The sequence below is a fragment of the Lingula anatina genome, chromosome 1, assembly GCF_051362555.1.
Source record: "Lingula anatina isolate TDL-2025a chromosome 1, LinAna3.0, whole genome shotgun sequence".
Classification (NCBI taxonomy): domain Eukaryota; kingdom Metazoa; phylum Brachiopoda; class Lingulata; order Lingulida; family Lingulidae; genus Lingula; species Lingula anatina.
The window spans coordinates 8776883-8801171 of record NC_141767.1 but is presented as its reverse complement, the minus strand read 5'-3'; the positions used below and the strand labels follow the sequence as shown (position 1 = coordinate 8801171).

The window sequence follows — 24289 nt, the reverse complement described above, 5'->3', positions numbered from 1 at the left end:
CCGAAGATGACGTCAGAGGGTAACACACCGTGAAGCTTATCTCTCTTGCGCAGAGAGTGGACGTTTTATTGCACGTCACACCGTCTGCAGGTGACAGTACTTAGCTGTGATAACCATCGTTGTGCTTGCCCGTGTCCGTTAATGACAATCAACCTAGCATAAAGCAGAACGTAAGAGTACCTTTAGAACCGCGTGACTATATCTGCAAACAGAGCCTTGGGTTGTTCGCTATCAGTTCTCAACTGTCATCTAAATCTTGTGATAATCAATAATATTAATAAAAAAAAGAGTATTTAAATAATCTGAAAAGTGTAATAAAATTTAAATGCCATGGACATTTGTCTTTCATGAAAAGATAATTTGAAAGTTTAACGTTGTAAGGTTTGAGAGAAGGATGCAAGGTAGAAAATAAAATTATGTAAAGCATAAAACATGTCTTAAGACAGGAGCCCATTATCAAGCACCTGCAAAAAAAGGTGCTGCTCATATTTCTCCCTGTCCGGATTTCAAACATGATATCGCATAACCGAAGTAACAGTTTATTCATAATGTTCAGCCCTCCTTCGTGGATCTCAATATCTTATAATCGAAAAAAATTGCTTGGGCATACAGTGACATCAACGATGTTTACAAAAAAAAAAAAAAAAAAAAAAAAAAAAAAAGATCCGTTTTGTAGATTGCAAAATCGATACGTTCCACAAGTAAAGCGTGACGAAAGATAATTATCATGCATATAAGGTGGAAAAGAGTGCCCCAGAATTTCGTCAATTGTTTTGTACTGCTCGGTTAAATAAATAACATGCAACGGTAGGGAAAGGCTTGATGAAAATAATGATATGTATCCTTGACTTGGTTTTGGACATAGTGTATCAGAATGTGTCATCGGTATCGTTATCGTCTAATAACCATATCTGTTGCAAATAGAAAAATAAGATCAGCTTGGATTAATTGTTTTTTTATCGTCATGTGAAAAATAAATTGACGAGGTGTGTTAGTTCTAGTTTTTTGATCCGAGGAAAGAAATGCGTTGGGTGCAGACACATTGAATACATTGTAGTTATATTCACGAGTAATTTAAAACTAGCTCCAATTTACAGATTAAATATTCATTTCGATTCAACTAACAACATGAAAATATACAAGACAGTAATACCTAATGAAAGTTTCATCGTGTCAGATACCGGGTCACTTTCCCGAATAACTAAACTAATACACGATTCTCACAACCCTTGACGTTTTTAAGTCTTGGACAAACTGAATCATGATCATGGCGTTGCGATATTAAAGAGAAACGTATTTCATTTATGCACTGCCATTAAGACGAAGGCAACAAGTAGCAGAATTCAGCGTGAGGTTTGTTGAGCTATCAGTTCAACTTGTATATGTTGTCACACAGTCACAGCCAAAAACTCACTTTCAGTCTCTGAGTCCGTAAAACAAGAACTCGTCAGTATGCTACTGCAAAGAAATAGACACAGAATCCCAAAGCACGCTGCACATTTAATGTTGCTATTTATCATTTTATTATTACTTTCTTCTTTAGAAAATGGCGCCCACTTCTTAAGGACAAGCCTTGCGTGTAGACAAATACATGTTATGCTTATCCAAGTCATTTTTGCTATCCTTCTTATGATTACGGCAAGTCGACGGCTTGGACATTGAGAAAGCTTATTTTTCCTTGAATATATGCACTTGTCTTAGTGATAAAATGTACTTATTTTTGCAAACCCTTGTTCACTTCATTTATCTATCCATGTATTATTTATTTATTTATTTATTTATTTATTTATTTTAAGATTCCTTTTGTGTAAATGACTATTTTGTGAAGTTGGTTGCAATAGCGAGGTCGATGATCGAGGTGTCGTAACTTCTTGGAAATCCAGCGTAAATGGGATCGAGATTTTGAAACTTTGATCTCGCTACAAGATGAAACACAACGAACCTCAACGAACCTCACCACCCATGTTTATGTGATCCACAGTTTTGTACTTCGTCCACTTTGTGGTATTGCTGATTCAGACTGGCCACTTTTGTATTATCTCTTTCTAACGAGATGAAAGTCAATGATAAATGTATCTTAATTGAGTGGCAGTTGATTTAATCAAATGAATCATGAATATTTAGTATACCATTTAGGTAAAGGTTTAGTACGTAAACATGATATCTTCCAGGTATCCTAAACTTGCCCAATGGCTAAGTTTTACAAGTTTGACGCGTCAAAGTAATAGTGGATAAATAATAGAAAACTAACAAATCACAACAAGTATGGCGTGACGAAGTTTGAAAACGTTAGGTCTTCTCGAAAAATTAACTAATGCTTGGTCTTGTAGAAGGAATTTAAAGTACTAGTGAATTCGAATTCTTTGCCAATATCGTGATTCATTCGTTGTTCTTTTTGATTACACGCTACTTGAAATTTATTAATTATACTTGAAATATACTTTAAATCACAGAATCTGTAGTCCTTATATAACGAATTTGATTCATTTCCAAAATTGGATAGTTCTCACGTCCAGGTGTATTTAAACTAAACTTCCCTAGAGTGCCCTAAACTCGTTCGCCAGACAAGAGGTTTGCACTCACAGAGGGTGAACATTCAAACCACACACACACACACACACACACACACCTTTTTTGTGAGGTTCTACAGGTACACTAGACCCTACTTTCAAATACTTTCCTCGTTCCCCCTGCACAAATCGGTGCAAGAGATTACCTGACGGAATTGTTTCTTTACTTAATTAATTTTATCAGTAAATGTTAAAGTATTTTAGTATTGTTATTTTTAGACTTTTTAATTATTTGTAAAGTGCATTGAAATGTAAAAAATGGAATGCGCTATATAAGAAATAAATATTATTATTATTATTATTATTATTATTATTATTATTATTGTTCACTTGTGATGTTGCTTAAGGGGGGAATGTGGGTTGGAGATTTTCTCTTAAAATAAAGGTCTTAGCTTTTTTTTATTCCTATTACATTCATTTAATGTATCTTCAAAACATCTAATTATGCTTGAAACACAGCACCAACTTCATCGTGTGACATAATATTGGGGTTTGGGGGACAAAAACACCATTTTTAGTTAGAAAAGAATTGAAAGCATTCTCGCCACAAATGTGCATGTCATACACTGTATCAAGGTACATGTACAAGTACATGTACGTACTGTACGTCTGTGAAAGAAAAAAAGCAAAAGCGCTAGGTTTATTTTAAAATGTGTCTCTTATTTTGTTTGGTATATGGAAATTATCGCGCTAAATGCAATCAGATTAACAGTCTAGTTCTAAAACGTTCCGTCTCTTGTTTCCAAAGTGCACGTATAATCACTAGTATTCTAGTTTCCACTCAACGCTAAGAAGAGGCGTTTCAGTCTGCTGATCAGGTTGCATTCAGCGATAGTCGACGTGGAGTTAGTGCGCGTCAGCTATTGCGACTGAACTCATTTTGGAAGGCCCCAGAGAAAGACGCCCACCGAAAACCTAGTATCCAAGTGAGTACACGTGCAGTATTTTGTTTACGTTTGGCTCCATGGCTTTGATTGGTGAAGTTAAATAAGAACCCTGCTTATTGGTCAATTCTACGAAAAACCTCGCTTTCGCTCTCGGAATTCGCGGGAAGAAGCACATGAAGAAGTTGAAAACAGACATTATATTTACGGAGTATATATTCTCGGGAAGCAGGTTTCTGTGTAATATGATAGGGCAGCAGAAAATATCATCTTTCTTCTCACCTGTGCAACAAAAAAGGCCTTTATGTAGCAAAGAAGACACAGTGAGTCTCGACCAGAAACTACTCAGTGGTTAAATTTTTGGGTTAATACGGGTAGTAGCACCAAGGAGTTGTTGGAACTCCTTGATAATACTACATGTAGCAATAACTATTGAGTCTTATTGTTATACTGTAGATTGAACGCATTTTACTGCCTTCTGTCACATGTTAAAACGCACGCACGCATGCACACACACGCGCACACACACACACACATGGGAATTCATGTCTTATGAAGATGGTTTTCAGTACCATGAGCTGAATATTCTATTTTCGAAGAATAAACTACTGACATATGACTGCACATCTTTTTTTAGAATGTTCCAGTCAAAAAAGCAAAAAATGATCCTGCTGATAGCAAGGAAAATGTCCATGAGGCGCTGACCTCGCCCTCACTAAGTCCTGAGCAGAAGCAAAGAATAGATAGAAACCAAGCCGCTGCTAAAGCCAAACGTATTGCCGCACAAACCAAAGGTCTGGTTGTCAATATGGGAGCTTCCTGGATGAAGGCCTTGGAACCAGAATTTAGCAAGCCTTACTTCACAAAGGTGTGATGCTTTTATGATGTACTTGAAGTTGAAGTTGAATTCATTAGAACTTAACTCTACCAGTAGATTGTACTAGTATAACCTGTATCAGGGATGAGACTGACATTTAATGAAAAAGTCAGAAAATATGGTGTGGGGTTGAGGGGACCACCTAGGACCAATGGTATTTTTGGCTCCCAAAAAGTTGACAATCTGTCGATAGTTGGATTTTTAAAATACTAATCCTTGCTGTATGGTATGCTAAGCTTGTGTTCAGTTTCGTTCACAAAATGACATACTTTGCAGTCATTTATACATGATCCTTAAAAAGTATGGATTACACATTATTGAAACATTATATCTCCCATTTTTTCCACAGCTCAGTGAGTTTATTCATAGTGAACGGCAAAAATCCTTAGCCATCTTTCCACCAGCTGACCAAGTTTTTACATGGACACAAATGGGAGATATCAAAAATGTAAGAATATTGAAAGAATACTGATGATCATTAATATTAAAAAAAGATGATTATCTCATTTTTATGACATTTTTTCATGCTTACCTTGTAACTCATTAGGAAAATATAGTTTAATTAAAAGCAAGACAGTAATATTAAATACACCATTATTATTGCACTATATTTACATAAATGAATCTTGCATGTACATGTATATGTAAGATACATGTATGTAAATATATGTATCTTACATTATCTTACAATGTAAAAAATTGAAATCTTTGTTTCAAATAATGTTCCAGGTAAAAGTGGTGATCCTTGGTCAAGATCCATACCATGGTGATGGCCAAGCTCACGGTAATTATTCTGAACTATAGTCAGTTAAAAGAGTCAAATTTTCTTTGAGATTTGTTTTAAAAATTGGTTCATGCATGTATAGAAGATTCACTGCCCTTTTTTCAAATGCAGGTTTATGCTTCAGTGTGCCAGAGAAGATAAGACCACCTCCAAGGTAAAAGTTTTTGGCACACTTGTGAAACATGGTTCAAGTGTGTGTGTGTGTGTGTGTGTGTGTGTACTTTTATCTATTAAAAAGTTGTTTTGCATTGATTTAAAAAAGTAATACTATTAAACAGGCTTTGTCTGCCACTAATATATATGTGCAAATGCCATGAGGTCTGCTAGAAAGATGAAGTCATACTTTACTATCTTGGTTATTTTAGTTTAGAAAATATGTTCAAGGAACTGGAGTCTGACATTGAAGGATTTAAACCCCCTGGCCATGGCAACCTCACAGGCTGGGCTCAGCAAGGTATGGTTGTACTGTAAAAGATTATCTGTAAACTTTAAAGAAAAAAAATGTGAAAGTAATGTCAATCTAAGACTCATTACCAACTTCTTCATTTTTCATCTTCATCATCAGTATAAGAAAGACTAATTATCTTCAGCACATTATAGGTATTCATGTTAAAATGTCTTGACAACATAATTTAATTGCGGCATGTTTTGTCACAGATGTCCTTCTCCTGAATGCTGTACTCACAGTGCAGGCTCATAGGGCTAACAGCCACAAGGACATGGGCTGGGAGAAGTTTACAGATGCTGTAGTATCGTGGATCAACAAAAACCTCCATGGCGTGGTCTTCATGTTGTGGGGATCCTATGCTCAGAAGAAAGGGGCTTGTGTTGACAAGGTGAGATAGGTCTGGGGACCAGGATTTTCCAGCGGAGGGGGAAGGCACAAAGATAATTTAATTGTCTAGTGAATTTAGACAAACCTCAAATATTAGACAAGTGCAATTTAACTGTAAAATGTATCGAGTATGATGGTAAAATTGCTTGGTTTTGTCTTTTTTGTGACGACTATTGTTTTACCAATTTTGGGAATGGGTATGGGGGTACCTCTGAAGTAGTCTGGACATAGAGACAACTTGCCCCCACCATTTTATTAACTGGGTAAAATTTTCACCAAGTGATAAACATGAATTAGCCCATAAGCACAGCAGTCCATAGAAAAAGGACCACATCGAAGATGAACCCAAGAACTGCCCATACAGAATTTGACCGACAACTGTTTTTATTTAAAATATAAATGTACCCTTTGTTGACTTTCAGAAGAGGCACCACGTATTGTCTACAGTCCATCCATCACCTCTCTCTGCTTACAGAGGCTTTCTGGGATGCAAACATTTCTCAAAAGCAAATGAACTGTTGAAAAAGCAGGGCAAAAAACCAATTGACTGGACATATTTACCCAAGCCGTGCAATGGAACTTTCTCTCCAAAATAAAGTTTTATTTTAGGGTACTGGCAAACTGAAAGCTGAGATTATGATGGTGAACAAAACAGGAACTGAAAATTCCAGTCGGGAATTTTTCTAAAGACTACACAGTCAGTTTTGTCTTGTCATTTAACAAACATTTAGATATTTAATTCCACCTCAAGTCATTTTACAAAAACATTCTTTCTGAACAATCTGTAATTGTGCTTAGTTTTTAGATTAAATGTATAACAAATGTTTACAGTTATTAATTAAAATAACTCTTCAAAAGTGAGTTGCAATTCAGTTAAATGTAGTAAAACCAAAAAGTTCTTATATCATAGTCTTTGGATAGATGTTTTTGGGTGGAAAGAGTGATGTACATATGTAGATTTTTATTTTTTGTAAATATTCTTCATGCAACAGCATTAAATTTTAAGTAGATTCAATTTTCTACTCATCTTTTTCCCTACAAATTGAAATATAAAAAACTTTTTTGTCAAGTTGAAGTTTTAAAACATTTCTTTTGTTATTGTAAATAAAAATAAGATTAAGAATGTCAATTACACTTTCATTTTGTCAAATAATCACATAGCTAAATTTAGAAATTAACAATTTGTTCCATTTTTACAGTGACTTGAAGAATAATGCTTTTCTGCAGGGCAAGCTAACAAATGAAAAAAAAAAAAAAAAACAGTACTACTAGCAAATGAAATATTCCCAAGGGGTGAAAAATTTATAAGTCAGTAACATTACCCAAAGAAATGTTTTTTACTACCTTAAAGTTGTTAAAATTCTGGTAAAAGTCAATTATGTATATCCAGTAAAGAAAGAAATTTTCTTCAGCTAAAATCTGTAAATTTCAAGAACATACTGTTGTATTTCAGTGTGTTATCAAAATAGTATCAAATAATTACATTTCTTAGAACAGAAATTTTTTTATATTAAATATTTGATCAGTATAAAACACATATTTTAAGTAAAGTTGTTTTCATTTTTCAACACCTAAACCACAATGTTTATCAACACATGTATGAGTCTATATGATCTAAACTTATAAACCGAATTGATAAAAAAAAGCTTGTAAAACAGGAAAATAGCATGTAGTAATTAGACAATGTAAAATTTCAAATATAAATAAGAGTAAAAGGAAAATTGTTTTTCTAGTCCATTTCAATATAATTTACAGTACAATTTAACACTGAACAAAACTGATTAATCACAGAGTTGCTTTTCTTTACATAACATTACTTTTTAGATATTTAAAATCGCTCTGTTTTCTAGCACTGAAAGATTAAAAAAGAATGCCATCTCACTTAGTATCAACTTTGGTTGAGAATATTTTTGTTACTCTTTTAAGTGCTGGAAGTAATCTGTAAACTAGAGGATCAGAGAGGCGATACCGCCTGTGAATATTGTACCACCAGCTGGAGCAAGCGCATTCGTATAGACCCCCACATACACAAAATAAGGGACACAGCCACCAGTCTTGTGCTTGACAAATTGTAAAAATGCAATCAACAAGAATTTTCAAAATATGCAAAAAATATATATAACTAAAAATGGTACAATCAAATTTAAGTTCATCGTAAGGTAGGTCAAAGGTCAATTTCAAGGTCACAGTAAATTGCCAGTATATGACTTCCTATTCAAGTTCAATAGTAACTATGGACCTATCTCTGCCAGGTTTGGAGTTAAAAGAGAAAGAAATTAGCAGAGTTCAGTTCATGATAATAAGTAGGTCAAAGGTCAATTTTAAGGTCACATTTAGATTGCCAGTATATGACTTCCTATTCAACTTCAATAGTAACTATGGACCTATCTCTGCCAGTTTTGGAGATAAAAGGGAAGCAAAATTTGCAAAGTTCAGTTCATAGTGAAAAGAAGGTCAAAGGTCAATTTCAAGGTCACATTTAGATTGCCAGTATATGATCTCCTATTCAAGTTCAATAGTAACTATGGACCTATCTCTCCTAGTTTTGGAGATAAAAGGAGACAAAATTTGCAAAGTTCAGTTCATGGTGAAAAGTAGGTCAAAGGTCAATTTCAAGGTCACATTTAGATTGCCAGTATATGACTTCCTAATCAACTTCAATAGTAACTATGGACCTATCTCTGCCAGGTTTGGAGTTAAAAGAGAAAGAAATTAGCAGAGTTCAGTTCATGATAATAAGTAGGTCAAAGGTCAATTTTAAGGTCACATTTAGATTGCCAGTATATGACTTCCTATTCAACTTCAATAGTAACTATGGACCTATCTCTGCCAGTTTTGGAGATAAAAAGGAAGCAAAATTTGCAAAGTTCAGTTCACGGTGAAAAGTAGGTCAAAGGTCAATTTCAAGGCCACAGTAAGATTGCCAGTATATGACTTCCTATTCAACTTCAATAGTAACTATGGACCTATCTCTGCCAGTTTTGGAGATATAAGGGACTAAATGTTATAATTTTGGAGTTACCTTAATGTGCCATAAATTTCCTACAGAAAAAATTAATTAAAATAAAAAAAAGGTCATTTTGGTCACTATTCTTGAAATGGGAGGTGCTCTGAAGTTCCAGAAGTTCAAATTTGATGAAATAATGTCATTTTTGACCACAAGTTGTCTGCTTTGCCAAGCCTTATGTTTTATTTTTCCAGAGTTTAAAATTTATTATCCATTACCGTACTGCACATTTTGCTTTCACCACCAATATGTACTTTTTGATACACCGTAACTCGAAAACCGTATGGAATACAAAAAAACGGAGACCACCCCCAGAGTTGGGCTTTACATGCTCTACAAAATGCAAAAAAGAATGGGTCTCTAGCATTAACGGTTCCTGAATTAGAGACAGTTTTCAGTTTCGGTATCTTATGGCCGCTACTCCCGTGAAAATGCACCGATTGACCCCAAATTTAGGGAGATGAAAGATGACCTGAAGGGTAACATTTTCCAATAATATTATGGGTTAAGTCTGCGTGGTGTCTGAATAACAGCGCAAATAATTTTTTTTCGTAAAAAAATTCATTTTTTTAAAAATTTTGGCCCGTTTGACCTTGAAATAAAGGTCAAAGGTCAAATCCAAGGGCATATTTGAAATCTACACATATGACTTTTGGAAAGCCGTCTGTAGAAATTTTTCCCATAATTCCTTCCGTAGGGTAGATAATTAGCATTTAATTTTGCCATTTTTGGACAAGGGTGCATTGCAATGAATGCCACACCTAGACCCCAATACCGACAAAGCCCAAATTTTACGTGGAACGAGTTGAGATTATAGGTGACCTAAATCCAAGAGATGGGTATGGGGGCCCTTACCGTCTAGGAGGAGAAGCGGTAACGGTAACATGGCCACGGAGCCGGCGGAATGGACCGGACGGGACTAAAACCATGTGTACCGCCAGCGCTAACGCTACAGTCATCATTCAAGAGATATTGATGTTGACCAGAAGAAAATAATTCTTAATCATGACAGTGCATAAATGCCTACTCTAAACAAAAGGCCAGCCCAGTGATGAAATAATAGGATCCATGCAAAAATTCTCACTTACAATAGAAAAATTGTCATTAATAAGTCAAAGGCGTGAATATCTAGTGAAAAATAAACCTGTGACCCTGGTAGAGGGTTTTAAATGCCTGTATAAAAAATTTCCATGCAGGAATGGGTCATATATTGGACGGAAGGTGCTTGTCAGCAGGTGAAGGTTATACATTTCAAGTGATAATTTACAAAGAGACTGCTGCTTTGATTCACTTTGAAGTGTAAAACAAAATATGAAAAGTAAAACACATGCTCTTTAAAGCAAAGACATTAAGACAAAATAATTGTTTTTCCAGCTAACAGGAAAAAGTGACAGGTGATTGTTGAATGATGTAGTTTTTAAACAGGTTTCTGACAGTGTGAAAAAAATAAATATTAGCCAAATTATTGCACCCAATACTACGAAACAAAATCTCTATCAAAATGCAAAGTTGGCAGTCTTCGCCAAAGTCTTTGGCAACATTGGATATCTAGCGGTCATACACAGCAAGTTCTTTAATGACCAAAGGGCACTGTCTTTCCTGCAGGACTCCAAGCTGGTCGTTCTTCTGAATATTCAGCAAATTTTTTCCTCCTACGTTCATCCTTGCATCGTTTTTCCTACAAATTTGAAGATATAAGTTAAGTCATGGGGCAACAAAGAAAAAAGAAACTGAAGAACATTCTCATGAATGACCACAAAATGGAAACATTTTGGCCAATGTTAGGACTATGTGTTGACTCTTTATAAATGATTCAATGCCACAAAGTGAACACAAAGAAAAACATTAAAGCAAGGGAAATTTGAAACTAAACAAGCAGCACTTTCAGAACAAACAAACAAAAATAAATAAATAAGAAAGAAAGAAAGAAAATACAAAAGGATACATGTATAAACAATGCAACAATAACCCAAAGCAGTCTGGCATGCAGTAACCACAAGCGAGACTTACACAGTTACCTAGCCTGTCCCTATACAGACAAACTGGGTCACCTATGAAAAGGGACAGTACGACCAGAGGGGTACCAAGCTGGTGTGGGATTCTCCAACTCTTCCCTACTTTTTAACCTTCTCCGAATTCTATCGTCTTTTTGTTGCCTTTCCTGTAACACAAACAACAGGAACCCTTCCCATAGTGTATGATAGAAAGATGGCTCAGTAGTGAATTATATTCTGGTATATACAAGAACTTCTATTAGAAACTAATTAATAGGGAGGGACAGTAAGTATCAAAGGAAAGAGAAATTACATATTCAACTAACTGCTACATTAAAGGCATGAGGGTGAATTTTTTTCCATCAGATTGTTGTTGTAAATAAACTTTATGTGACTTAAACTTGACAGTGGACATTCAGAAAAAGTATTTCAGTCTGTAAAATTCACCCTTATGCCTTTACACAAACATAGTTATATGCTGACTTACAATTTCTATACCAGCTAAAATGTCTATTTCTCAAATATACCACAGTAGCCCACCTTGTTTTCTATCCACATCTCGTATCTTCTATTAGCCTCCTCTTCTTTCTCTTTTTGTGTTTTTTCTATCTGTTTTCTCTCTTCTTTCTCAATCTTTTTGGTTTCCCTATACTGTGTTTTTAATAAATTGTCCTTTTTGGATTTCCTAGAGAGAAAGAAAAACAGAGAAATAAACTGGTTAGTCTCCAATTTCTGGTCATATGCAGTTATGAAATATGACACTAGAAAGCTTATGAAAGATGGCATATTGATGCATCTGAATGTGAATTGGAGTGCAATTTTTTAACTGTACTAACTTGGAGTGAGTAAAATCATTTAAAGTCCTACCATCCTTCATAGATCTTCATTGTGTCTTTCTTCCTATTTGCCTTCTCCTCAGCCTCAGTTTGTTTCTTTTCCATCATAGCCTTCCTGGTTTCTCTATGTTTCTCCTTCAACTCCTCATCTTTGGCTTCTTTCCACCTTTTGTAGGTCTGGAAAAATTGGTTTAAATTAAATCCTGAGTGAAAACAAAATGACCCCTTGATGTCAAATAGTACATATTTCTCACAATTTCTTTCTTAAAATACCAAACTTAACTTAGTGCTTATAGTTTAAAAACTGGAAAAGTAATTAAGCACTAAGAAAACAACTTTCAAAATGTCGAAACTTAATAGACATAATCATATACACACCAGTTCTGCTGCTTTTCTTTTTTCCAATTCTTCTTGCTCTTTTTCCCTTTTCTTTTCTTCCTCTTTTCTCTTTTCCTTAGCTTTTTCCTTTAAAAGGGGTTTCTTTCTTTCAGCCCATGAGTTATAAGTGACTTGGTTCTCTACAGCTTTTTCTTCTTTTTCCTGAAAGAAAAAAAATAAATAAAAGTAAAACACAGATTAAGATTCTTTATCCATGTAGCAAGTGTGCTTAAGTTTTTATTACAGTCTAAACATACAAACAGGTTCCAGTGCTTTTTAAAACACACGCGACAATGTCCTGCCACTCTCCAAACTACCTTTTTCATTTTCTCTTCCTCTTCTTTTTCTTTCTTCTTCTTCTCTCTCAGTTCCTGCTTTGATTTGTCCATTTTCTGCTTGTACCACTCATCATACACGGCTTGCCGTATGCCAGTGGTGCTATCAAAGCTGGCTGGTCTCTCATAAGGTTCTGGAGAGGAGGGCACCTGAGGTTTGGCATAACGTGGTTTGGGTCTCACTTGACTAGTACTTGAACCCGGTCTCGAACCCGGGGTGGACCTTGTTGACAGAGTACAATTATTTACATGATGATTATTCACTCCAAACATGCACAAAATATTAGAAATACTGAAGACATACTATTCATATTCAATGCCAGTGAATAATGAAAATAAAAAAGACACCATCACTTGGATGGAGAAAAAGAATGTTTGGCCACATCTACACTTCTCACCAAGAATGAAAGACATCCTGCAATTATCATGTAAATTACATACAAAATTACAAGTCAACAAAAATAAGGTAATATTTACTTCCGTTGTTCTTTAGACTTGGCAGTTGTTGCTGGTTCAATGTATTTCATGCTCATCTCATGCTCCTCTTCATCCTGGACATCAGCCACCAAATCTATGGTGTTCTCCAGCATGTTGTGTTCCTCTGTCTGTTTACCTGCCGATTCTCTGACATATGAAAAAAATCAATTATCACTATTGGTTAAAAAAATTAACCTGTGAAGGCTTCCCCTGATAAAACCTAGATGGCAAAGATGGCAAATATACAGACACACCATACAGGAAACAAGGCATCAAAGCTGTCAAATGTTCAGACATTACACAGAAAAAAGTGCACAAAATAATGTTTTGGCCAATTTTGAGGCACTATTAAATAAACAACATAATCACTTTTATCCTCTTATATTATGTATTACCAGAACATGGACATTGAAAGTGATTCAGTTCCATGGGATATAAATGCCACTGAAAATGCTAATGTATGAAAAATGAAAATTTCACAAAAAAAAAAAAAAAAAAAAAAAAATTTACAATAATAATTACCATAAATGTAAACTGATTATGCAGATTTTCGAAAGCCACCTTGCCACTTTACCAAACAAAGTCACTCAGTTAATTTTCAGTAAAACAAAAATATAGTTTGGCAGTTATAGGGTGAACATTATGTGTCGGACAGTGACAGGGACGGTGTTTTAGTATTTTTCAATAAACGATGCACTTTAAGGCATAAATTCATAAAAATGGATATGTTTATTTTATTTGATTTCTTATTAATAATGAATTCTATTTTTAAATTTTTAAAGAAAAAATATTATTAAAACAAATCTTATGGTTAAACTAACCGTCTCTTTGCTCTTTCTTTCTCACGTTCCCTTTTCTCTCTAATTTTCTTATCAGGATCCTCTTCAATCTCCCTGCACACTGAACTTTCCCTCTCCCTATCAGGTGATGGTATACTTTTCCGAGACTTTCTAACTACTTCAGTCTGGGCACTGCCTTTCGACTTGGAATGTTTTACATCATCTTCATCATGCTCATCACCTTCCTCCTCAGACTCGCTCATTAACAAAGATTTCATCTTTCTAGGTTTTGGTTTAGGTGCACCATCTCCGGTCAACAATCCTAAAATACCAGAGGACTTGACAGGAGATTTTCGGCCACTTGCTGATTCTTTTTTACCATCTTCGAGTTTTGGTGTTCCGGAGCGAGAAGAGGGTGTTTTTCGACCGCCAGGGGAAGGGGATGCTCTACCTTTGGCATTTTTCCTAAAAGATTTTGCTACCTCTTCTTCTTCTTCATCATCATCATCTGACTTTGTGCTACTTCCAAATATGTCAACCTTTGGTTGTCTACGTGGCTTGGGTTTCTCCTCATCCTGCTCCTTGGACAGCCTCCTTGTGCGAGGTTTCACTTTAGGGTAATCCATCTTCCCATCTTCAGCCCTAGGATTGAGTGATCATGGTATTCCAATTAAGGAGAAAATGAGAATTCCATGTAGAATATTTCTTAAATCTCTAGGGCACACTTAATATCTTCAAACATGAAAATTTAAGTCTTATACATGTATACTAATATACTTTTATAGGATAAAAAGATTCCTAAAGCATGTTCAAATAATTATAAATAGCACAGAATTTGGCATGTCAATTTTTCTCAAACCTTGAAAAGAATCCCCTCTTTCTAAAAGTGAATGTTAATTCACTACATAACAGAGTTGTTGTTTCTGTGGAGATTAAGAAATAATAATAATAATAAATATAATATACCTGGGAGAATCTTCAGAAAGAGATGTCTTGTGTTTCCTAGGTGGAGGGAAGGGGTGATCTCGAGGTGAGGCTTTGGGTTTCATAGCTAGAAATAAGAAGTGAAAACATAAATAAATATTTCATTTCAATTATTTTAACAAGAAAAATTCAATCTGCCAGTACCATTTTCCAAGCACCTACTAGAAAGCTATAACAAAAAAAATTCAAATGTTATGACTTCATTCTACTGCAAATTTAATAATCTTGAATTAAAACATCAATGTGTTGTCATTTTAAACCTAATAAAGAATCACTTGCAGAAAGCCAGCCCAATGATTTATCTTGTTGTTTTCTATAAATAATAGAACTTATGCAGTGAAAATGTTGCTCACTTTCATTGTCCTGTTCCTGTGTAGTATTCTTTTTATAGGACGGAGGCTGCCATGGTTTCTTCTGGTACTGTCCTCGTGGTGAACTGTCTTTGTCAAAAAGAGAGTCCATGGGATCTTTCCTATAGGCAGAGAAGTCTATTTTCAAGTTTCATTTGTTATTGAATGAAACTGGAAACTGTTGTTGTTAATTTTCTGTGTTTGTGTCTTAGATATGATGTCAAATAAAAATTGAGTAACATGTTTTGGTCTTAAGATTTAAAGAATCAATAAATATTTTAAGAAACAAAAAATTGACAATTTTTAAGATCAAAACTTGAGATATCCTTTGCTCTTATTTAAAGAGATGTATAATTTGTTTTCAAAGATATAAGTACATATTTTTTTTTCTAAATGAAAAATTAATGCTGTAAATGAGCACATCTAGCTAAGCTGTACCTATACCCATATTGTTGCTGATCCCCTGCTGCCATTCCATTCTTAACAGGGGCTTGTTTCTTGCCAAATAACAGGTCATCTAAGCTAGGCTCTGCTTCTTGTGCCCCATTTTGAACTGGCTTTCCCGTTGGGCTTTTCTTTCCAAACAGCATATCATCTATTGACTGAGGGTTTGCAGAGTTCTGTTGTTGACTAGCTGAGGATGCTTTTCCAAGAGAGTCAAAAGGGGACTTCCTTCCATAGGTAGTGGGTGGGGCACCCTTCCCAAAAGGGTCAAAGGGAGATTTGCGGCCTGCTGACTGTCCTGGTTGGTTCATAGATTTAGGTTTGGATGTCAGGTTGAATTCAGCTAACAAGTCTATAATGGTAAATACAAAAGAAAATTTTTATGTTATTTTGTTACTGGATCCTCATTTTATCTATTACAGATGTTACAACACAGCTTTAAGTATAAAAAATACTTAAATAAAATATTAAAAAATATATGTACTGTATTTTAAAATTCATTTACACTGTTCAAAAATTGATTTTACCTATGAGCTTGTGAAAGTTTTATTTTAAAAATGGCCTCTTCCTTAATGTTTTGAAGCTAAACAGAGTGACAATATCTGTGGAAAGTTGATAAATAATTGTCAAACAGTACCCATGGTATTTTATCATTCCATTTATGACGCTTCTTGCAAATCATTGTACAACATGTTAAATCGGTGCTTACCATCATCACTTCCCAGTGCTTCATCTTCACTCTCATCAGTGGGTGTGACATCTGTCCCCAAACCCCTGGATCTTCGATCCTTCATTTTGGCTCTTAATTCTGTTTGAAAGGGGTCACGCTTGCGCTGGGTGGACGGAGAACTTAAGGTATCCATGTCCTGCAACTTATAAGAATGAATACAGCCTAAGAATGGCAAGTACTGGTACATGTATGCTCTTTGAAAATTGAAATTTAAATAATAATAGGAAAATAGAGTTAATGGTATAGTTACAAGAATGTGGGGAACGTATATTTTCAAACTGTTCATACATGTTTTTTGGCTTAGGTTGGAAAACATATCTTATATCTTAGACAATAATTTTAGACAAATAAGATGGATTCATCAAGCTATGCATACAATGTACAGTACTTCTCTATAATAACTTTATTTATATTTTGATGATGTATGTACAGGTGTTCCAAAATTTAACTCCAACCAAGCATTCTATAAAAGATATTCTTCAACGTGTCGACGCCCTGTTATGTTGTCATTATATTTATCTATTTTATCTCGAACGTTGACATTAGTTGTCACGTATCTCTAACAAAGTAACACATACGTAGACTGTAAGTTGTAGTAACGTACGTGCCGGTATAGCACGAAAATTCATGCGTTAGCACTCCTATTGACGATTCTGATATGTGCTGGCTGTGCTAACCACACAGTGTTAGCACAGCCAGCACATATCAGAATCGTCAATAGGAGTGCTAACGCATGAATTTTCGTGCTAGTGCCGGTAGAACAAAATCCACCCGACCAGTTTATGTTAAATTTAAATCTACGAGACATGTACCAGTGTCCTCCGTCTGTATAACTTAAAACACAAGTGAAATTAAAACGGGTAACAAAAAACAGACTTTTTAACCTTGTGTTACCCGGCAAAATACCTTGATCAGTTTTTCGTCTTCACCATTCCGATATTTGTATACACGGTATTCGAAGGTTTGTTTTGTCTCGTAAGTCAGCACATAATGCAATGCGCGATCTGATTCGCCAATAACTCTGAAACAAAACACAGGTCTCAAACACTCACAGGTCTCGATAGAAAATGGGCCAACAATCATGGTAGGGTCGTGGCACTGTGTGTGTTTGTCTGTGTGTGTGTGAGTGTGCGCGCGCGTGCGTGCATATGTGTGCCATCGGACTACGCGATCCTTCATGAATTGCTACCCACTAAAAGAGAAAGAAAACTTAACCATCGGAAAGTATGGAGAAATTATCGTTTACCCCAGGAAAATCCGTTTTATGGCACTTTCCCGCCAATATTGAATCCCAGGGCCGTAGCCTCCGGGGGGGGGGGGGGGGGGGGGGGGGGGGGGGGGGGGCAGGGGGGGCAGTTGCCCCCCCTGGGATTTGAGGTGCAAAAAAATAATCGCAAAGGTAAAAAAAAATAATTGCAATAATTTTTGACTTTTGATTGAGCAAAAAATAACAGTTAAAATGCACCAGAATGCAGGATTATACATACAGTTTTCAAAAATTTTCCACACCATCGGAGGGGGACACCCCCTCCCACAACCTTCCCCCTCGGGGGCTTCGCCCCCTCGTGTCCGCTTACTGCCCCCCCTGGCATTTTGCTCAGGCTACGGCCCTGAATCCGATACTCTACTATATACTGTTACCTACATGTAGTTACAGTGGCTAGGGTATGAATGCCATGATCTTTTGTCTTCTGGACACAATACATATCCGCCGAAATGTTTAGGCTCTATGATGGATTTTATGAAGATCTACTAAAAAAAAAAAAAAAAAAAGTGAATATGACAGCCTTTAAATAAATAAATTAATTAATAAACATTAGTAAATAAAGAAAGAAAGAAAGACATTTTAGTGGAATGCTTAACTTCAGGAAAGTCATGCGTTCAGATTTGAGAGCGCATTAATAAAAGTAGAAAAAGAAACAAAAGTTTGGCGAATCAAACGATAATTTATGGTGATCGTCATCTCTTCAATACGTTCAGTCCGCTGGCTCCTATTACTGCGGAATTCACTTAGTGCGGCGTTATTGCATTTTCACAAATATTTTGGAGCAGTTGCGATTTGTTGTCATTCGAACATTGTTTTTAACCTAGAAAACATGTGACTATATTTGTACAGATCAGTCGTTCATTGTGGCGATTGCGACACATGGATAAACGCGGCTGGAGTATTGAGATACGCAAATAATTAATATAAAGAAATTTTATTTGTCTACTTTTAAGGTAACTTAATTTTCTAGGCCCCTATATTTCCTCCATATCGCGTAGTGTTTGAATCCTTTAAAAAGTAACTTGGCAAACAAAATATACAGGGTGATTAATATTTAGCTAGTTAAGACCGCTTTTATTAATGTGTAACCCAAATGAGATTAGTTACGAAATTTACTTTAACAAACTGGCCATGAAATCTTTCCAAACCAGCGCAGAGAATAGGATCCCTAATTAGAAAAAATTGAAATAAAATAATTGGTCAAGATTAACCGACCTTTAATTAGAACAGTTGGGCAGCAGGTTAATGAACTATATAATGATTAATTTCTGCACTGAAGATGAACCAACTTAAACCATATGAAAATTGAATACGGTATACAAGACAGTGCGGTATTCTAATGAAATAAACAATGAAAAGCAAATTGCTACAGGTAAACTCAACGATAACTACAAAAATTTAAAAGGTCGAAATCTGCGCTGGAACCGAAATCGAAAGAACCACCCTTTTTGCTGGGAAAAGGTCCACTCTGGGTACAATTTGATCTATGTACTTGAGGATTTTATGGTAAAAGGTCCACTTTTTCAGAAAATGACCCCCCTCTCTGAAATTGTTGGCTACGGGCCTGCCAGTTCAATCGTCCGATGCGCCGAATGCAATGCTAAAAAGGCTGCTCCAATCCTGAGACGACGTCCCTTGTATCTGGTTGAATCTTAACGGCGAAATTTGCTTGTTGAATGTGTCGAAATTAATGGAGGGATTGGAAGAATAAAAGAGTAGACCTGGACTGTCATCCAGAACTGAACATTTTATAATGCTACTTAGTCCATAATTTAATATTAAAATAAGCAGAGACGTTGCCGTTAACTTAAATTACACGTGGGTATACTTTGTGTATGTGGTCAATGTATTGAATGCATTTTGCGATGTCCACCGTTTTCCAAAACTGGTGAATGTCTTTTTACTAATTCGTTTTAATGGATGGTCTGACGTAGGCCTATTTACGCAAATGATATTCAAGTTTTGACCACAGGTTTTCTAGGGGTTTTTAATGAGGACTTTTTTTGGGGGGGGGGGGAGGGGGGCCAGTTAATGTTGTGTGATACAATAAATTCTTTTGTCAGTTTGTTAGTATGCTTAGGTCGTTGTTTTGATGAAGAGGGAATTGTTTTTTCAAAAATGGTAGCAAATTTTCCTTCAGGATTTGCACGTGGGTCTTTGCATCCATGATGCCCGTGAAAATGGCTAGCGTCGTTGCCCTTCTTTTGGAAATGCCTGCAACAGGAAAGAAAGAAGAAAACATAAATATCTCATTACTAAAAACATACTCCAGATGAAGTACGGGATGTCTTCACTGAGGGAAATGAAATATATAGCAAGAAGCAAGGGATATAATTACATGTTTTCATGATAATTTTGTTACATTATTTAGTGCAGAATTACATGTCTTAATAATAATCATTTTGTTATATTTTTCACTATGAAAAAACAGCATAACATTACAAATGTATTCTATTTCATTCTGTTCTGTTGTTTCTCTCGAACAATGCTTGTAGTGCGATATTATACTAAATAACACAGTAAGTATACACGTGCTTTACCTCCCCATACACGCACTTTGTACGCATGTTTTGATATGGGTCTTGGTTGAGGTGTCTCGCTGATGATCCTACTCTCTGCGTCTCCAACCACCCTGTCTGATGTGCACCTGTCTGAATACAAACTTATCAGGTCCGCCCATTTCGATGGTGCTTTCATCTAAAATCGAAGTAAATGGAAAACGCAATAAAAAGGTGTGTGCTGGAGGGGGGGGGGGGGGGGGGGGGTATGCTTTTTACATGATGAGGTTGATGCGGCTGTTGATAACAGACTGTTACTGCAGCTGTTGAGCCATTCGATTGACACGTTATCACACCAAATGCAGCAGCACCGTAGTATATACGTTGACCTCTAACACTGAGTGGTTTATGCTTTATATCCCGCAGCGAGTGAGCGGTCTGTTTAGCTCAGCGGGAACGTTGATGCAAACATTTCCCGTAATTCCGTGAAACTGCCATCAGAAGCATGTGGGTCGACAGCAGCCGTGCTCAACACACGTGACTCGGAGACACCTGGTCCTGGTTTCTGAGCGTGGAGGGGAAAAGGGCCGCTATCTCGTCGTCTGCTACTAGGTGAGTGCCTTTGACAGAGTTGTCACAGTAGTTGCAATATTGACTTGTTAAGTGCAACGATCTTCAACGCAGAACATACATCACAACTTGGCAATTTAGCAGAGTGTGAACACACCACGATGTGCATCTCTAAACGATTTTCTTTCTCTGTTAGAATACTAAATTCAAGTTTATAATACTAAGCTATTCTCCTTGTCTTTAGTTTCCCCCGGCAAGTTCTGCCTGAGAATATTTGTCGAAGCGAAGACGGCTAACAGCCGTAGCAAGCAGCGTGAAGCATGGCAGCAACAACGCCGCAAGTGACCCGCGAAGCGGTGGAGTATTACCTGAGCAGTAACCTTGAATTCACGTCTAACTGGATCGTTAACAACGCTACGGACGATATGATTCACCAATGGAAGGTCCGTAGGGGGTGGCTGGCGACACACAGTGCCGGTGGACATGACTCTGACCTCCTCGACTCTCCCACTGACTTCCCTAGCATGTTGTCCTCGAAAAACTCAATTACGGAAAACATGTTCAAAAACTATATCTCCGGTAATCGAAAGTTTACCCCAAGGCCCCGAAAAATGCTCACTTCATTAAGACAAATGAGCGAAAGAGAACTTTTCATGGAACTGATTAGAGACATTGCCAATGAGCTAGACGTTAACGTGCTGTGCCACAAGATTCTCGCCAATGTGAGCACGTTAACAAACAGTGACAGGGGGAGTCTGTTTTTAGCCCGTGGGTCAAAAAATAATCGGTACCTAGTGTCGAAACTATTTGATGTTACGGAAAGCTCAACGTTGGAGGACACATTGCAAAATGAAGAAAATGAAATACGGGTACCAGTTGGCAAGGGCATTGCTGGTCATGTTGCTTTAACTAAGGAAACCGTCAATATCAAAAATGCATATGAGGTAGGTACACAATAAAGTGCACATTTTTAATCAAAAGAAGAAAATATTTTTTTTCATTCAGTAAGTGAATAGAATGACAGTTTAAATCATATTTGATATTTTATTTCTCATGATCATACCTTTACTTAAATAAAATCTATTATCAGGAAAGGCATACATATAGCACCCTATAAGATACATTCATGTAGTCTGATTATTTTTTATATTGAAGTTTAGAAAAAAATATCTTCATTGACTTACACCTCAGTTGTTACTTTACTTGTTGAAAGTAAAGGTGCTATGCAGTAATGATGAATAACTCAGACAAGAATAGGCTATTGTAGTATTACGTAACAGTCTGGGTAACAAGGGCCATTCATCACCTTTGGTGCAGAATGTAAATACTGTAACATGGGAATTGCCATCCTTTGAATTACGTAGGAAAGCAATGCAGTGTTGCCAATCTCACGAAGAAAAAATAAAACCATTGATAGATAAATTATGTTCACAGAATTCAGATAAAAGCCTTTTTAAAGCCATTATACTGCAGCATAGTGTATAATCAATGTGAAGTTCATCACTGTCAAGTCGGTTTCCTAGCTGGTTAAAAAGGGAAAGGAAAGAAAAAAGACTTGTGAATGCTACGGTCTTCAACTTACAACCAATATTTTTATATTTGAAGCTGCTTAGTTAATGCTTTGTGTTGGTATTCCCCACTTTTTATTATATGTACTGACCTTTGAAAAGGTGTTAATGAGGAATAATTAGGTAATACAAATTGTAAATATCCCTTCTAATGTGCGAGATGAGTTTAACTAGATTAACAAGAAACACTGGGTAGTCATGCAGCTTATTAGTGAACCTTAATACATGGTGAAGTGTTATGGGTAGGTTCCTATTTTGTTTGTACATGAGTGATAGATATGTTATCTTGTAGTTCAAGAGTGTTGTTTTATACAACACATTGGTTTCGCAAGACAGTTACATATCTTTAGAAAGTTTTTTCTTTGAATCTTCTTATGCAATTAACAAAATGTTATTTACTTTTTTGATAAGATAACTTGAATATTACACTATTTACGATAAAATGAGTATTAATATGTTGAGAAGTGGGTGGGGATGAAATGGCAAATGAATGGTCTGACCTGGATGAGGCAATTGACAGATTGTTCTGTGGAGTAAAGTGAATACACTTACAATTTCCAGAAAAAGTCACATGTATATGTGAAGCACTAGATATTGCTTAATGGCTATAATATAAAAATCTAGATATCCAGCTACTTGCAGGTGCATACATATTTGATGACCCTTATGTTTTCACTTTTATTGTACCACTTAGCTCTAAAAGCAGTTTTCATGTAAGCTGGTGAGGGAATGATCATGTGCATGTTTGCTTGCAGTCAAGTGTGTGTGTGTGTTTGTGTTTGTGTGTGTGTGTGTTTGTGTGTAAGAGAGAGATGTGTAAGAGAGAGAGAGAGAGAGAGAGACAGAAAGAGACAGAATAAATGGATGCAAGGGTGCATTTACTGTATGCATTTTTTCGGAATAATGTTTATTGACTATAACACCCCATTTCCATAGATTTTTAGATCGATCTATCCCTGTGGGGAATCTCACTAGATTACTGTCAGCTTGGCCGGCTTAAGCGTCTGTCCCGCCTACTAAAAGCTGTAAGGGGGTAATTAACTATGGTGCCCGCTCGGCTGACTGCAATTTAGCGTGAACCCCCAGGGAGTTAGGTCGATCTAAATCTTAATCTTTAGATCGATCTAAATCTCTGGGAAAGCACCCTAAGAGAGAGAGAGAGAGTATAAATGGATGCAAGGGTGCATTTACTGTATGCATTTTTTTTCAGAATAATGTTTATTGACTATAATTCACCCTAAGGTGAATCTTGAAAGACATAGCAAGCTGATGATATGTTTACGTCTAATACAAATCCACTGATTCTTCAGGCCTTATAAACAGATAAGGTATTTGCCCAAATTGAACTGAGAACCCATACATAAAATGAGTAATTTCTTGAAATTTCTTGAAAAATATTTTAAAAAAAGGACCCAAAAGAAGGTTACAGGGAAATAATGGATATTTTCCATGATTTTTCTATATATAGTTCTTAGCTCTCTCTCATTTTGCAAGTAGCATGAACTGAAAGAAATTTTTTGTGTGCTTTTTACTTTGGATTATGGAAAATGTTCCTGTTTTTGATGTTATATTATTTTTGACAGCTTCACAACCATCTATGGTGAAAATAAGTAGCTCTTAACTGCGAGTTGTTATATTAATATTATAGCCATGAACATATTTTGCATCACTTTAAAAAGATATGTTTTATTTAATTTTGGGTATAATATAATAAAAAAGAAAAAAAAATCTTTCCTTTTTGTAACTGGTTTTAAGTCAACAATTCTTGGGCACGGTCACTTTTTTTGAAATAAGTATGCTAATAACCCTTTCTAACCCCACATCCATTCATTAAGTAAAATATTTGAATGTGGTTAAAGGTATTGTTTTCTTGTTACAGTAATGATGTTTATAGCTAAGAGACACTTGGAATTTCAAAAAAGTCACAGAATTTGGTAATATTTTTTATAAATGTATTAACAGGAATCGTCACTAATATGTAACAGGAGGATAAGTAGATAAAATCAAACAGAATTGAAAGGATGCCAAGAAAAGATGAATCCAGCTTTCAATTTGAATTCCAATTTACAGTAATTTAATGGGTTTCACATTCAAATGTGAAAAATAAAAACATGCAATTTTC

General features: G+C 35.9%; 3 protein-coding genes across 18 annotated transcripts in view; 2 read left to right on the top strand and 1 right to left on the bottom strand.

The window, feature by feature from the left end:
* Window positions 1-3487: 3487 nt before the first annotated feature.
* Window positions 3488-7079, top strand: LOC106150394 (uracil-DNA glycosylase). The gene is made up of 8 exons (XM_013523153.3): window positions 3488-3777; window positions 4092-4322; window positions 4681-4779; window positions 5061-5115; window positions 5227-5269; window positions 5481-5569; window positions 5773-5951; window positions 6373-7079. The coding sequence occupies exons 1-8, from the start codon at window positions 3631-3633 to the stop codon at window positions 6544-6546; spliced, it is 1017 nt and encodes a 338-aa protein (XP_013378607.2). The 5' UTR covers window positions 3488-3630; the 3' UTR covers window positions 6547-7079.
* A 189-nt stretch (window positions 7080-7268) lies between these two features.
* Window positions 7269-18013, bottom strand: LOC106150402 (uncharacterized). 7 transcript variants are annotated; one of them, XM_087000784.1, is made up of 14 exons: window positions 17910-18013; window positions 17171-17285; window positions 16244-16406; window positions 15535-15886; window positions 15094-15212; window positions 14723-14807; window positions 13799-14398; window positions 12978-13124; window positions 12483-12723; window positions 12166-12327; window positions 11819-11964; window positions 11492-11636; window positions 10976-11118; window positions 7269-10635 (listed from the first exon to the last, which is right to left on the bottom strand). In XM_087000784.1, exons 3-13 carry the CDS (start codon window positions 16395-16397, stop codon window positions 11005-11007), a joined length of 2265 nt encoding a protein of 754 aa, XP_086856910.1. In that variant the 5' UTR covers window positions 16398-16406; window positions 17171-17285; window positions 17910-18013; the 3' UTR covers window positions 7269-10635; window positions 10976-11004. The 7 variants fall into 7 exon arrangements, with proteins under 7 accessions (XP_086856910.1, XP_086856909.1, XP_086856908.1 ...); XM_087000783.1 differs by having other exon boundaries at window positions 15529-15886; window positions 16244-16400; window positions 17910-18010; XM_087000782.1 differs by having other exon boundaries at window positions 10968-11118; window positions 15529-15886; window positions 17910-18009.
* A 2389-nt stretch (window positions 18014-20402) lies between these two features.
* Window positions 20403-24289, top strand: part of LOC106150401 (cGMP-specific 3',5'-cyclic phosphodiesterase) — a 54626-nt gene continuing 50739 nt past the window's right edge. For 5 of the 10 annotated variants that reach the window (XM_087000780.1, XM_013523166.2, XM_013523165.2 and 2 more), the window contains exons 1-2: window positions 20405-20641; window positions 20844-21543. In XM_087000780.1, the coding sequence (XP_086856906.1) occupies window positions 20920-21543 (624 nt within the window). In that variant the 5' untranslated portion in view covers window positions 20405-20641; window positions 20844-20919. Of the gene's footprint in view, window positions 20642-20843; window positions 21544-24289 lie in introns of all 10 variants that reach the window. The other 5 variants (XM_013523168.2, XM_013523162.2, XM_013523164.2 and 2 more) reach the window with 2 other exon arrangements.